This window comes from Caretta caretta, chromosome 1, assembly GCF_965140235.1.
Source record: "Caretta caretta isolate rCarCar2 chromosome 1, rCarCar1.hap1, whole genome shotgun sequence".
NCBI classification, from domain to species: domain Eukaryota; kingdom Metazoa; phylum Chordata; order Testudines; family Cheloniidae; genus Caretta; species Caretta caretta.
Window position 1 is genome coordinate 143904642 of NC_134206.1, and position 16497 is coordinate 143921138.

General features: G+C 43.1%; 1 protein-coding gene across 4 annotated transcripts in view; it reads right to left on the minus strand.

Annotated features, from left to right (window-relative positions):
* APOO (apolipoprotein O) overlaps positions 1–16497 on the minus strand; it is a 71056-nt gene that overhangs the window by 13839 nt on the left and 40720 nt on the right. For all 4 annotated transcript variants that reach the window (XM_048863181.2, XM_048863162.2, XM_048863171.2 and 1 more), the window contains one exon: positions 7800–7910. In XM_048863181.2, the coding sequence (XP_048719138.1) occupies positions 7800–7910 (111 nt within the window). The remainder of the gene's footprint in view (positions 1–7799; positions 7911–16497) is intronic.

Genomic DNA, 16497 nt, shown 5'->3' on the forward strand with positions numbered 1-16497 from the left:
CTGACGCTGTGTTCCCTACAGTGTGTACAAAAGTAAAAGAATTAAAGTGCTTTGCGATCCTTTGGGATGAAAAGCACCATTTGAATGTCAAGAGAACACTGAACAGAAAATGACTGCACAGAATATATTTGCTTTAAACCTTCAATATTTGAGTTAGCAATTAAAAGTAGGTCTCAGGACATTTTATACCCCAGATGCTAATACCTAAGGAAGACAGACATTAACCATCACTCAATCAATTAAAAACAATTTTTAAAAATCAATTACACAGAAGAAATAGATATAAATTATTAGAATCACTTGTGTGCATATTTTCCTTCTATACAGAAAGCGAGAGAAGCACCACAGCCAGCTATCAGAATAATACTACACATCCAAGAGTGGGCTGCCTTTTCTAAAAATTTGTTCATAGCATTACAGTTCAGACAGAAGCAAAAGTCACAGGAACCCATGACTTTCCTGCTATCCTCCCTAGAAGCCTGTTACCGACGGCCAATCCCCGTTGCAATCCAGCATCTATACTGAGAAAACCTCATCTGCTCATGGGGGTTATATCAGACTTGATTCTTGCACCTATAGGTTCACCATTTGTTTCCTTCCTACATTTATAACTTGGAGGTCTGGCTGGACTCACAACTCTGTTTAGCAGAGTAGATACCATAATCCATGCCTTTAACACTTCAACTATTGTAATATGAAGTATTTGGAGCGAAGCGTTACGAATACTCAAGTTGAAACAGCTGCAACTACCGGCCTACTTAATATATAGAGCATCTAATCAAGAGCATGGCATCTGTGCTTTGGGATCAGTACTGGTTACCAACTGGCTTCCAAATAGAACTGATGGTGTTTATTCTAACCTATTAAATTCTATATGATACTTGGATGTGCCTACTTGAGAGACTGCCTCTCCCCCTGTGCAACACTGCTGCAGCTATAGACTGTAGCAGCCCTCGAGTTAGAATACCTTCACTAACAAGAGGGTAAAGCTGGCAGACTGATGTCCATGACTTTACTCATTTAAGGCTCAAAATAGTCCAATTTTACTAACATTTAGGGCATGCTGCATGCAAGGTGTTGCTAGAATACAGGTGGCACAGGGTGGAGTTTGAGGTATTGTGGGATATGGGGCGGTATCTTATTGAGACTCTCAGTTGTTGTAAAGGGATGGAGCTGATTGAATAATATTGACAAATTATGTCATTTTCAGTGATGACAGAGTGCTAAGGTGCATATATTGTAATGTATTTTCCTAAATCAAAAGAAAAATAAAATAAAGTTCAAATCCATCTTCTTACATTACTTTACTTGATGTTAATACAAGGCTCAATCTGTTTTTAAGCATTCTAAAATCCATACGCTTATTCAGATTGTCTTGCAAATTGTTCAGCCTCTGCTCCAAAAGGAGTTCCTGAAATACAGCTACCTTAAAAAGAAGTAATATCAAATTTTGTGGGGTTTTTTATAACTTTTTTTTTTTTGCATACACCTGTGGTTCAGACTATGGATCTGATCATCCCCAAACTAATATCCCCAACTGGGGTTTGATCTCAGCTAGTGACAGGCTTTCCTTGCTGCTTTGGGGAAACAATATTTTAAAAAGACTTTTGAAGCACAAGTTGGATTTACAATGTGACTTGAGCCAAGTTGATGAACAGGAGGAAGGAATTTACATACATGTAGCAGGACAGGGGCTCTGTTGCCAGTCAGACTATGTCTGCACTATAAACTTAAGTGGACCTATGTTACGTTGACTTACAGCCACCACAGTAATTGCTGCAGTGGTTCATAACAACACTGCTCTCCTTCTGTCAGTGGTGCACGTCCTCACAAGGAGCACTTCCCACCGACTAAAGAGGGGCAGTGTGGGGGGCTGAGAGCCAGAACACTCAGCTCCTCATGTAGCTCCCTGCTGGTAGCCCAGTGCCCCACCAGCAGCCTCTCCCTGCTCAGCCTCTCAGCTCCCCTCCTGGAATGAGGCTGGACACCAAGCGCAGAGCTCCATGATGGGCACAGCCATGTTCCCAGTGGGGAGCTGGAAGCTGACACACCAGGGGGACAGCTGGGTTCCCAGAAGAGAGAGCCGTGTCCAGAGTCTGGTCAGCTGCCAGGCTCCTGGCAGGGAGCAGAGAGCCCAGGGGCGCAGACTAGCTCTCTGCGGGGAGTGAGGAGCCTGGGCGGCAGCCTGGTTTGGAGCAGAGACTGGGCAGCAGGTGGGCTGGGGAGTCAGGAGCCAGCTTTCTTGTCAATTTCACTCACAGCTCCAGCAGAGCCGTGAAATTGACAAGAATGACAGCCAATAGATGCAAGTAACAGTGTCTACAGGGACCCTGCATGGCCCAAACTACACCTACATAAAATCTATGCCTCTCGTGGAGGTGGAGTTATGTTGGTGTATTACGGCACTTACATTTACGGGAGCAAGGCTGTTGTGCACACACTGACATAATTAGGTGTCCGTAAGCTGCTTTAAGGTAACCTAATGCTGTACGGTAAACCAGGCCTGAGTGACTCAAGTAGACATGCTGTGAGCATTGAACCCAAGTAGCACCCAGATACTGCAAGTTTGAGTACTGCTGTCAGTAACTTTCTGAGAATATATGTTGTGCACATTAGTCACTCTCCACCTGCATTCTGCAAATTTTACCCTGAGAAAAAAGCATCTGGGTTAAGAACAAATATTTCAAAGTGCTCTAAAATCCATGTGTACTCCTGCCAGATTTTGAAGGGAAAGTATATTTTGGTGGGTACAAAGAGAAAGCTTTAGCTTCCTTTTGCAGAGTTATTAACAGGCTCTTGCTATTTTCCCCAGACCAGCTTCCCTAGTTTCTTCACAAAGTGTATATGTCTGCAGGGAGGCATTTTCCAGTTGGAAAGTATTTCTTTATATGTGTAGTACATACTTGGGCTGCTGCTCCTTCTGCTTCCAGCCCCCCCAGACAAACACTCACTAAAGGCCATGCCCGCTGACTGTTTAAAAAGTAATACAGACCCGTATCTGGGGTGAGTTTCTGCCTCCAGAGAGCCCAACCCTTTAGGGGTCTGGTGACAAAGTCCAAAGAAATAAGATAACCAGACTTGTAATAAAGTTAAAACTACTCCTCCCAGGCATTTATGCTGGGGTTCCAGGCTGTCCCCAGTCATCTGAAGGTGCCACCCAAATTAACACGGGAGAGATTGACAACAGCTCCAGCTCTCTTGCCCTCAGAGAAGGAGCCTGTTTATTAACCAATCCCCATTCCCAGTATACCCCATACACATTGCAGCAGCCCTTCCTAAGACTCCTCCATGAACTCCCTCCAGATGGCTGAGAGAGAAGGGAGCTTTGCTGCACCTACACTTCAAGACTCTGGTCCCAGACAGACAGACAGCCTTGGACCTCCTTAAGCCACAAACTGCCACTGGGACTACCTCCTCTCTATTAATGGCTGCTTCATTTCCTGGGTCTCTTTGCAATAAAACTCCTGGAATAGATCATGGCCCCAGAGAACTCCTTCCTCAGTCTTAAAGGGTCAGTGCATCACATCATACCCACCCTAATTTAGTTTGTCATGTTGCTATATCTTCTGTCTCACAATAATTTTCACAATACTTTGTTAGTCTTGCAAGACTAGCTTTTTAACTGGGGTTAATCTGCAAAATATGAGATGGACGGCAATCCTATAATACAGCTGTTGGTGTTAATTCGTGTGTGTGTGTGTGTGTGTGTGTTTTAAGTTCCATAGACAGATATTTAGAAGAGGCAGAGCAGCTCAGGGGCTAGGAATGTAAGACTCAAGTCTACAGATGGAATTGTCCATGAATCTTTTCAAAGGCACAGTAGCTTTACGTTATGCATCTGAACCTGTATTTCTTTAAATGGCCAGTAAAATCAAAACGGTGATCTGACACCACAGACTCTCTCCCCTGCACATAATTCTAAGTAAACTTCTCCCTGGAAATAACTGATTTGGCTTTTTACAGACAGCGTGCTTCACTAAACTGTCTGCATACACTTCTCAGCTGTCACAATTTGTTTAATCTGTTCTGTGGGCCATACAAGATAGACACAAAGCTGTTACAGTTCACTAGTCTGTATGAAGGGTAATTGAAATTTCTATTAACTAGAAGAACCCAAGCAAAGCATTAAGATGCTTAACAGGAAGCCCTCTACATAAACTTGAGGCAGGATGTAAAATACAAATTAAACATTCTCTCATAAAGTAACCACTCATTAAAAGGTCCACATTTCTTAACAAATCAATGCAAATGATCAGATACACACAGCTTTCATTTTTAGCACAATCCAGTTTCTGTTGCAATTTATGTTTGACTCAATCACAGAAAAGGCACGGCCACAATTTTGGTGCAAAAAGATAAGTCAGTCATTCTTCTGTGGCTCTGCTGAGCTGTGGCTCTCTGTTCCCTTGTGCTAATGCTGCATGCTGACTTGTTGGTTTCACTTCCTTCTTCACATTTCTCCACATTTTTCTCTGATTTAGGGTCAGGAGTTTCTTGAAATCCTTCAGTTTATATTACAAAATTAAACTCTGTGGGCACATCTGAATGCTGCAAACAGGAGGAGCCTTTTTTTAAAAAACTCTTTATGTACTTATGTCCTTCAGAAGGGGTTTTCCCACAAATCCTTACCAGCTTAACTTTCTGCTGTGATTATGAGCCTCAAAGATACAGCTTCAACACTGTTGTGCTGTTAGGAGTCTTAACAGTGCTTCAAAACCAAGGAAAATTATGCCGCGTGTAAGGCTAGATCTACTTTACAAGCCCTACAGTGGCACAGCTGCAGTTACACTGCTGCAGCACTGCAGTACAGACAGTTGCTACAGTGACAAAAGGAACGTTTCTGTCACTGTATTGTAAATCCAACCTCTTGAGAGGTGGTAGCTAGGTCGACAGACAAATTCTTCCGTTGACTTAGTGGTGTCTATACTGGGGCTTAGATCAGCTTAACAACATCTCTCAGCGGCGTGAAAAATTCCTGAATGATGTAGGTAGGCTGCCTTAAGATTTAGGTGTAGATGAGGCCTAAGTCTGAATCAGAGACCTTACTTCAGTGTGACTTTGCAATTGCTCACTGTAAGTTATACGGTCATTCTAAAAACGTGAATCTGCCCCTGCCCCATCCTCATCCATCCCTTGGTGTCCCCCCACCCCTTTTTCTAAATATCTGTCTATGGTATTTACATGCCCCCCTCCTCCCCACACACACACACACTACTGATTCATCTAAGCACCTCACATTTTTCTTTCAGCGTAGTTCTCTTCAACACCCCATGACGTAGTAAAGTAGTATTTATCTGCATTGAGCGCTGAGGCACAAGACAGACTGATTTGTCAAAAGTCACCCAGGAAGTCTGTAGGGGAGCAGGAAACTGAACCTATGTCTCCAAGTCCCAGGCTAACCACTACACCAGTGAGTCCCAAACTTCTTCATGCCGAGACCCCCTTTGCGCTCATATCTGTTAATGCAACTCTCCTGGTACTTAGTATTCATGCTGGCTTTGCGCAAACAAACACTCCATCTTAAACAGTCTACTTTGAAAACTATGGGTGGGTAGCCAGGCCCAGATTAACCACTGTGAGCTTGGTGCACTTGCACAGGGACACCAACTACCAGACTAAACAAAAAGGAGAGACAATTGAAGGCCCGCGGGCCACATTCAACCTGCCAGATCATTTTATTTGGACCTCCACCCCGCATGCTGGAAGGGTAGGGAATCCCCAACCTTTCCCAATCTCACTGTGATGGTCCTGCATCCACCACATGGAGCTTGGGACCTTCTGCTGGCCATAAAAGGCATGATGCTGCCGCAAGAGCACTCTATTGCTTGGGGAGCAGACGGTGCTGCCCAGCTGTCTGCTTAAGCTTTCTTGCATTTTCTCCCCCCTTATCTCACAGCCCCCTGGTGATCTCTGCGTCATGTCCCACAGTTTGGGAACCCCTGCACCAGACCATCCTTCCTCTCTTCAAGTACATCAGTTTCATAAGTCATGCAATGTATTACTAAGATAATTACTGGTGTGCAGTAGCTAACCCCCAGACATGGGAGGAAGTGTTCTCCATCATTACAACTGATCCCAACACAAAGCCAATCAGAACAGAGTTCTAAGTTTGCCAAGCCACCTCTTTGTTCAAAATATTACTATTTTCCCTTAAATCATAAAGCCTCTCGCACCTCTTCTTATAGACGACCATACATACTGCAACTGCACATCATCTGGCCAGAGGCCAGAACAAATCTTTTGAGAGATGCTAGTACCAAACTACCAACTGGGTGGCTGGAAACATGCAAGGAACAAAGGCCAACTAAGCAGTGCGGAGATTGAAGTAATTTAGGGGTTTTGGAACCTTAATACCTTGAAGTCCAACCACCCTGTACTTGGACTGATGGAGCAGAGAAGTTAGCCTGCTGAGATGGGAGTGAGAATTGGAGAAAGAAGGGACATGCATGAGTTATGAGTGGATGGGAATGTGAAATGAACCATAGCAGGGCTGGAACATAGGCTTCACTCCTCTTGGTGGAAGGAAATCTGACACTGCTATTGGTGTTTGATTCAGGACAGAAGGGGGAAAAGAAAGAAAGAAAAATGTGATTTAATTCAAAGGAACACAAAATAGTAAACATATAGACATTTAATAATCTTTATTAATGCTGGTAATGTATTGTGAATGACATTAAGATCCCGAAATGCTTGCCATACTCTACACAAAATACATTTATCCAAACAGCCTGCTTCATCATCAAAATCCAGCCATATCTGTGGCAGGAAGCCATGATCTTTGAACAACATAAAACAGGGCAGAAGGGACGTATGCTTTATTGAACTGAAAGTACAAATGAATGTTAGGTAGGTTACAATGAATAATCACTCAATTGGATTTTAGCCAGGACCCTGGGTCAACATGTTGGCTCTTACAAAAAGTGCCAAAATATTTTAATAAATTGGTATTTGAAAGATTATACCTTCAGTAATACCGTGTTGACAGCACTGTGACAGGGCACAGATTCAGAAGATGACTACCTCTGAAAGAATCAAACTTGTGAGAATTTATCATCAGAATTTAGGTAACTTGTCCAAAGATATTAAATAAAATAGTATATTTCTCTCTCTAAACACATATAAGCTATTTACCTCTACAAAGTACTATTTGTTTTAAGGCCTGGATGATAGGAGTGTCCAGAGTCTAGTAAAACAGTGCAAGAGGAGGTCATTATGCTGCTGCATTGCCTACCAGGGTGACAACAAAGCTACCTCAATTTTCATAAATATTTACCCCCTCCCCCCCAAAAAAGCAAAATTGAGAAAAGCAGTTTGATAAGGGGTTCTATTTTACTTTTCCAATGAGTTACTACTAATGAAATTTAACAATTTTAATGTTACTTTGAAGTAGACAAAATCCTTTGAAGCAATTGGTAAATTTTTTCTTAAGGTTCAGATCTTAAAACCTGTTTATTAAAAAATAAAAGTTTGCATCTGCAGACATGGCAGGATCAGAATCATTCATTCACAACACTCCCCTCTTCTTTCTTAGTACCCTTAGCTGATTATATCTTAGTGGTGGAGAAAAAAAATTCCTAACAAAATTTCTGGGAAGCCTAGATTGAAACTAGTTTAAGATATTCCCAGTACTTAGAGAGAAAGTATCTTTTTTTGTCTTCAGAGCCATAAGATCAACTTTTTTTTTTTGGTTTATAAACAGAGCAATTCAAGTCTCAATCTATCATCCTCTACCCCAACCATCAATGTTGTGCCTTTAAATTATCCTCTATTTTGGAAATTAAATCCCTTTGACTTCTTACCTTGTCACTTGCTTTTTTCCCAGATTTCTTCTTTTTAGGACTATCCTTCCAGAGAGATTCTACAGCTACATATCCTTGCAGACTCCAGTCATACAACCTTGAACCAATGACCTTTAAAACAAGAGGTTAGAAGAGCAAATCAGTTTAAGAACCATCTGAGACAGGTTTATTCTTATTACAATATAAATGGTTCCATAATCCACCAAGCCCCTTAACTGGGACTGTTTTACAAAACATTCATGCTGCTCAAGTATGGAATGTACAGCTTCACTAAAAACACACCATAAAAAGGATGACAACAAAAAATCCCCATAAAAATGGTTTACTGTGATACAGTGGTTGGAACAAAGTATAAAGAGAGGTGAATTTTAAAATAACCTTAAGCAATTCTGAAATGTAAGCAATTTGCGGGTTTTGAAACTCTAGTACACTGCATTATATGCATTTCAGATTTTGCTATTTTTAAAATAGATTTTAGTCTTTGTAATACCATTTTAGAAAGATTAGTAATATTTTCCCTATTGATTTTGCCATCATTTGATCATTTTATATTTCACAGCTTTGCTCCAACAACAGGAATCAACATAAGTAGCTCCCTTCTGATTACTTTTGTCTGTCCATCATTATCACAAATGGCAGCAAGATTATGTACAGTTCTCTGAAAAGCGTCTGTTAGTAAGCTCCTAAAGTACAAAGGAACCAGTCACGCTCACAGTTTTGGCTATGTCCCACCAAAATGGAGTTGCCCTGAGGCCCTTCCCCACTCAGCCTCCTCCACCTGAGGCCCTGCCTATGTCCTGTCCCCCCAGAGAATGCCCCCTCCCACGCCTCTCTCCGCCCCCAAAGGCCTCTTTGCCCGCACCTCTCTGCCTCTCAGGGTGCGAGCAGCGGGGGCCGTATGGAAAGCGACAGAGAAACAAGAGTGGCAGGGGGCCACCTGGGAAGAGTGGGATGTGGGAGCGGGGCCTTGAGGGAGAGCATGGGAGGGGCCATGGCCTGGGCACCCTTTCGGCGGTGGTGCTCCAAAAGGCCAGCGGCACTTCTTCAGAAGGAGGTACGGTACATCCTGTTTGGGGAGGCTTTAGCCTCCCCGGCCTATTACACCCGCTGCCCCTGTCTTCAGCCTAAGGTTGAAAATGAAAAACGACCTCATATTGGCCTTCTTTCAGATGGCAAAGAACAAAAAAAAAAAAGGACATTCTGCTTGCTTAGACACTTACTAAATACAATTTTTAGACTGGAAGCTCTTCAGGGTATAGACTGTATCTTATGGTTTCGTACAGCAGCTAGCACAATGGAGTCCCAGCAGTTAGCACAGTCAAGCTCTGAATCAGACTCAGGCTCTAGAGCAGTGTTTCTCAACCAGGGGCATGCCTAACCTTGAAGGTACGCTGAGATCTTCCGGGGGAACATCAACTCATCTAGATATTTGCCAAGTTTTATAACAGGATACATAAAAAGCACTAGTGAAGTCAGTACAAACTAAATTTTCATACAGACAGCTTGTTTATACTGCTCCATATACTATACACTGAAATGTAAGTACAATATTTATATTCCAGTTGATTTTATTATATGGTAAAAAGAGAAAGTAAGCAATTTTTCAGTAATAGTGTGCTATGACATTTTTATGTCTGATTTTGTAAGCAAATAGTTTTTAAATAAGGTGAAACTTGGGGTATGCAAGACAAATCAGACTCCTGAAAGGGGTACAGCAGTCTGGAAAGGTTGAGAGCCACTGCTCTTAGACTATATTGTACATTTTATGCACACAAACCACACCCTACTTTTGGAGGATTGTGGATAACAAAATTGTGTGCATGTTTCATCCAAACTGCAATGAGGAGCAACTTCTTCTCTGTGGAGTACATAAGACAGACCAGTTCTCCTTTTCTGACTGCTATCAGATCTGCCACTCAAATCAAAATAACGAGGATTTTTAGATGCAGGGTCAGATCAACAGCTTGTCTGCCTATCTACAAGTTTCTAATGAACTCACCGCGTATTCTTGAAAGAGAAAATAATGCACAACACACAGGAATCTTCCTCCTGCCTTAAAATCAAGTTGAATTTTCAAATGGTAAGAAGCAGCTGTAGCATTCCATACTCTCCGTCACCCTTAGCATGGATCCTTCTCAGACCTTCATTACAATGCACCATTAAGCTTTACTGTTTATGCTAAGAGAAGGCTTCACCGTACAACATACCCCACGTCAGTGTGTGGTTAAAGATAAACACCTTGTTACCATTTAGAATAGGAAAATGGACTAAAAAGAACCAATAACTGAGCCCAGCAGGAAGTCATATCCATACACTGTATTTACAGACAATACAATTATTTTAAAACTCGATTCACTTTGAATACAGAAAAGAATGGTCGCAAATAAGTTTTCTAGTCAGACAACTGGATCTGAGATGCAGGCTGTCTTTGGACAAGTTGTCTTAAAAAGAAGAAACACATACTTAGCCTGTTTGGCCACCATGTTAAACTAGTTTAAGGAGGTCAAATTTTAGATATAAACAAGTTGCTAGTTGGCATGCTGCATTGAGAGAAATAAGATTTTTATCTGCATTTGATGGCGATACGGGCAGTAATAAAAGATAAAAAGCAAACACCCAGAGACCTGGCAATGAATGTGCTATACTCCTCCAAAATCTTCACAGGCACTGAAGGTATAAACCTTTGTACTCTTGTCTAGCTTTTGAAATATTATCTCCCAAATATTTAGACAAACTAGTAATTTGCTTCAGAACAGCTTATACTTCATTAGCAAAATATTCTGCTTCCTCTTAACATAGAATGCTGCAGATATGTGGGGATCATCATTAGAAAGCTGCAAGAAGTGCAAACTTACCAGAGTAAAAATAAAAGACACTCCTTTCATCTGTGGTGCCAGTTACGAATACAGCTATCAAAACAAGATGAAGGAAAACCAACAACTGTCTGTAGGCAGCAGCTGCTTTTTCCTGGTTATAAAAATTCCTCCAGTACATGCTCTTTAATCTATACACAGCAAAAGGGCAACATGATGCAAAAAAGTGTCAATTGTGATGAAGTACTGATTTAATCTCTTATTTTGGGTCTTTGCATTGTTTTTAAGGCCATAAGTTACTGAAGTACTCTTACAAACTCATGAATGACTGAAGATTTTCAAGCTGCATACGGGCTCAGTCCTGCATTTGTTGCAAACCTAAATATCCCAGAGTTCACTATATTTGAGTTCACGGAATTCAATGGAGTTATGAATGTACAGTGACTGCAGAACTGGGCCTTACTTTCACATTTTGAAATTCTTTTTTGTGAGTTAGAAAGCTGGGAAAATTTCTGTCAGAGAAAAGCACTTACAGCATAAACAAAAACTGCAAGCAACAAACTTAGGGCTTCAGACAGACAGAAACAAAATGTTTCCAAAGCACAGACTACCCATTTAAATTATAACATCCAAACCTTGTCTCTATGCTTTTTGCTCCAGGGGTATGTAATTTCCTTAGTGTTAGGTACAGTCCTGTAGATTTAACATTACTGTTTTTTCAAAAAATATTAGCTCTGATGGAGCTATGTTCAAGACCTTTGCCACATTCCAGTTTCTCTCCTTTTATTTGCTGGAGGTGTCACGGCAAGTAAAAGGGAGTAATACAAAATCTCAGACTTTCAACTGAGAGCTTGCAGAAGACAGCAGTTTCTCCAGGCCTTCAGAAAAGTATTTTAGTAACTCCAGATTTGGCTTAAACCGAAAGATGACAAAATATAGTTCCTCTTTCTTTCATTAGTGTTAAATTCCAGCATGCCAAAATATTTCCTAACTTCCACTGAATTCAACATAAAAGTGCAAATATGTTTAACTCCCTGGTAATATTTAAATAAACACTGAAAAGTCAGATTGGCAAGTTGCCAGGAGAGGTTCTGAAGAAATTTGGAAGTGGGCTTACATTCTGCTTGGTGTGTCCCAAATATCTCTGGGCCTAGCGCAATACAGTAGAACCTCGGCGTTGCAAACACCTCAAGAATGGAGGTTGTTTGTAACTCTGAAATGTTGGTAACTCTGAACAAAACATTGTGGTTGTTCTTTCAAAAGTTTTCAACTGAATGTTGACTTAATACAGCTTTGAAACTTTACTATGTAGAAGAAAAATGCTGCTTTCCTCCCCGCTTTTTTTTAGTAGTTTACATTTAACACAGTACTGTACTTGCTTTTTTGTGTGTGTGTGTGTGTGTGTGTGTGTGTCTCTGCTGCTGCCAGATCGTGTACATCCAGTTCCAAATAAGGTGTGTGGCTGACTGGTCAGTTCGTAACTCTGAGGTTCTACTGTAGCCCCAAGCACATAAACAACTTTCCCCTTCTTATTGTGTACATAAGAAATTAACTATAGTATTCTATTTCAATACATACAGGTTATCAAGCAGGATTAACGGTAATGGCTCTCTATCAGTACAGCCTCGTGGGAACCTTAACTGAGAATTTGCTGATTTTTTAGCATGTATTTTGTAACCTTTAAACACTGTAGTCAGTTTAGTTTATTGTCAAGGGAATAAATCTTGACAACAGCTGTGCACTGGCAAAGATTTTTCCCTGCAAGAAGCAGTGAGCATGAATCAAAATGACTAGTATGTGTGCTGTATTATGCAAGTTGAGAAGACTCAATACCGAGAAGGATTATTAAAAATGACTGAAAACTCTTCTATTGTGCAAAGAGGTTGATTTTGGTAGTTTAGTAGCAGATGCTTTTTCCAGACTGAAGCTGAACCAGAGGTAAGTGCAAAATGCAGGTAAGTGTAACAACAGACCTATATTTTATCTTGGATAGAAAGCAGAACAGCTTTAACACATCAGTGGAAGTTCTGCCAAAGCCACAAATATTAGAACAATCTGCCCAAGCTTGTCTGCTAGGTGCAGGTCAAAGACAGCTCAACACGTCTGCACAACACAGAGCTTTAGATTTTGTTCTAAGTAATACCAGCAATATGCCACAGAAAGTAAAAGGAACATCTTTCAGCAATCTTGTGATAAACAGCTACAAGTTTGTTCTCCATAAGAATGGTGCCTGGAGAAAAAGTCTTTTAGATTTCCAATTACAGAAAGTAATGCCTGGAAACTATCCCTGATCATTAAGTTTAACCATTCAACTTGTTGAGCAACTGTGGAACAGATCAGGCTGCTACTGTACTCCCTGTGTACATGATGTTCCAGAGCTTCTGTTGCCAGTACACCTCATTCAGCAATACAAACATTGTAATTGAAAGGGATATGACTTTTCTTATAGCCAGAGGTGCAGGACCTATATCACAACCCCACACTGTACTCTGCTTAGCATATTTCCTAGTTCTTTGATGAGCTAACCTTTCTCCAGTGGAAAGCCTTAATTAAGAGATGAATGTGCTCCTTTGTCCTTTTAGGTATTTGGCAATATTCAACATAGCGCACAAACATCAGGACAGTGTGACACCCAAGGAAGTGCAGAGTGGTAAACTACTCAATAAGGAATAATTCACCTTTTAAAAGCTAAAAAAATTACATTTTTTCCCAAAAAAAAAAAAGAAAAGAAAAAAGTGTTCATGTTTGAATTGGGAAGTTTTAATTGTTCCCAAATTTAAGGTTCATAAATGTGTGAGAATCCTTTAAACAGAAGACCACGTTAACTTTATTTATGTCTTGTTAATCAATCTTAAACTTTTACTGCTACATCTTAGGTCAAATCAAGCAAGTCTTGGACTTTTAAAAAAGGTTTGTTTTAAATAAAATCATTTATATGAAGCTAGATATTTACTTTTTTAAAATCTCTTCATGATGTAAACCCTCTCAAACTCAATCCAACACCTAAAATGAGGAAGGGAAACACAGAAATGGGAGGTGAGCAAGAGGGCTGTTTCAGACAAGAGGGCTGTTTCAGACATGAGGAACAGATGGAAAGGAGGAAGTAAAATCCCAACTCCCTCTCCCAACACAATACACTGCAGAAGTGGTTACTTGCAACTCAAGCGCTTTGAAATGGACTCTGCATATTCACACTCATGGGATGTGAGGTTTGGTGCAGTCTGGATAGTGATATCTTCTTGTAGCAGTGCCTGTTAGAGTACTCATCTGCCTCTCCGACCTCTCTCCTCAGCGTTCACCTCCATTCCTTCCTACTGCTTTCTCAGCGTAAGGATTTTACACAACTCCAAAGATGATGGGAAAGAGGATGGAGGGAGTGTGAATATGCAGAGTCCATCTCGAAGATGTCTGGTTACAAGAGAGTAACTTTCACTTCTTTGGGTGTCTTCTACATAGTCACACCCAGGGGATGGTTTGGCAATCAGTGCCTCATGACTTGATATGGGGCACTCACATGACAGACTAAGGATTGGAGTGCTAGCCTACTGAACTCAGCACATGATCTAGATGCCAGATCTAGGCAATAGTGTTTTGTAAAGATATGACTAGGCAAGGGTTCTTGCAAATTTTTTGGTGGCCTCAGAATGCGGCCACCAACTCTTGCTGGTGGCCACACTGACACTTTTTCCTAAAATTATTTATTTTTCCTAAAGTCAATAAAGTAATATGCACATATATACACTCAAATCATTGTAATTTATTTATTTAAGGTTTGAGGAGTTGTTCTTTTGCAGACTCAATAATGAAAATCATGCACAGTTATCTCTATTCTTTACTGGACCGAACAGAATAGAAACACAAATAAGGTGCTTTGCACGTTCTTGTCTTTTTTATTATTGTTTCTTTTGCTTTTTTGGGAAAAGGGTTGTTTGTACAACAATTCTGAAGTAAATTTAAAAAAAGCTTTGACATAACAGAAGTCCAAACAATAATGAAAAACATACCTGGGTGGCTTGGGTCTGGGGAGGGGAAGGGAGGGAAGAGGATGTACAGCTGCACTTGCAGCTGGCCTGGGGCTCCTCCCAGTAGGTGACAGGGAGCTCTGGGCTTCGGCTGGCCCGGGGCTCCTCCAGGCACATGGTGGGGCATGTCTCAGGGCTTCGGCCAGACTGGGGGCTCCTCTGGTCACAGGGGGATGGGGGGTGTGTGCCCAGGTTTCTTGCTTGTGGCTCCAGGTGCAAGGGGCTCCGGCTGCCGGGGGGTGAAGTCAGGGGCTAGCCTCCCCAAAGGAGGCTCCACCGGGTGCCCATACGCTCACTGCTCACCCCCTGCCCGCCTCTCGTGTCCCTCCTCACTCCCCCACCTGCTGCTCACCTCCTCACTCCCTTGCCACAGATATCTCCCTGCCCTCTGCGAGAACTCCCACTTGCTGGTTCACCTCCTCACTCCCCCACTCGTAGCCAGACCCTCCTATCCCCCTCGTCACCCTGCTGCTGGCTCGCTGCTCACCTCCTTACTCCTCCGCCATGGCCCCCCTGCCACTCACCTCTTGCCTCCTAACCCCGCCCCTCACCCACTGCTCGCCTCGCTGCTCGCTTCCTCACCCCTTCCTTACCACCTCACCTTGCTCCTTAAGTGTTGTGTGTCCCATCTGTGCAGGGGCAGCGAGTTATATGGGCCCGTGGTGCCCGGGCTCCAGCAATATTCAGGGCCCGGCTCCATCAATGTCTGGGACCAGGTCTCTCCCCCGGCCCCGCACACCTCCCCCGAATGTCCCCCGGAGCATCCCTGCCTCAAGCTGGTGGCTGCCCCCAGCAGCTCTGCGCTGCACTCCTGCTCTGTTGGCTCCTGGCATCAACTGCTGCCACAGAGTCCTAGTGCCCCCCATCCACTAGTGCCAGAGCAGGCTGACCCTGCCCCTGCCCTTCCACCTTGGACCCTTCCCTCTCCCGGTCAACACAGGGCCACCCCCCTGCCCGCAGTTACCTCTCCTGCCCCATGCTGGGCAAGAGGCAGCCCCACCTGCAGTGAGGGGCGGCAGCAGGGGAGGAGATGCACACATGATGGCAGCCCCCCACCACAGGGGAGGCAAGGGGGCTTCCTGGACCTGAGAGGGGCCCTAGGAGCATGTGCAGTGACAGTGGTGCGAGGTGAGTGTGCTGCCAGTAGGGACGGGGGGGACCCAACCCCGGAGCTCGCTGCTGCCAGCTGGGGGGACTCCTCCTCTGTGGCCCCAGCCCTGCCCCACCCCAGAGCCTGCACCCCCCCACCCCTCTGCCATAGCCCTGAGCCCCTTTCACACCCTAACCCTCTGCCCCAGCCCTGAGTGCCCTCCTGCATCGTGAACCCCTCATCACCAGCCCCACCCCAGAGCCCTCACATTTTTACATTATTTTTTAAAATATATATCAGCTTACAAGGCAGGTGCGCAGATCTGTTCTGGGCACAATAAAAAGTATACAAACCTGCACACCCCTGCACCTGTGTCTCCAGAGAGGCAGCAGGAGCAAAAGGGATGAAAGGGAGGGGCTGGTGCTTCCCCCCACAACACACACACTGCCCAGGAAACTGCTGTGGCCGCAGGGAAACCCCCTGGTGGCCACATTTGAGAAACAGTGGACTACAGCATCATGTGGCAGCCTTACATAGTAACATGTCTGAGGCATGCTAAAGAAGTAGCTACATCTACAATGAGATGATTGTGGTCTTAGTGCAGTAGAACAGATGTAATCCAATAACCCTCTTCTGTATGTTGGCAACAAGAAGAAAGCCAAGGAAAGTGTGGGCCCCTTACTGAATGAGGGAGGCAACCTCGTGACAGAGGATGTGGAAAAAGCTAATGTACTCAATGGTTTTTTTGCCTCTATCTTCACGAACAAAGTCAG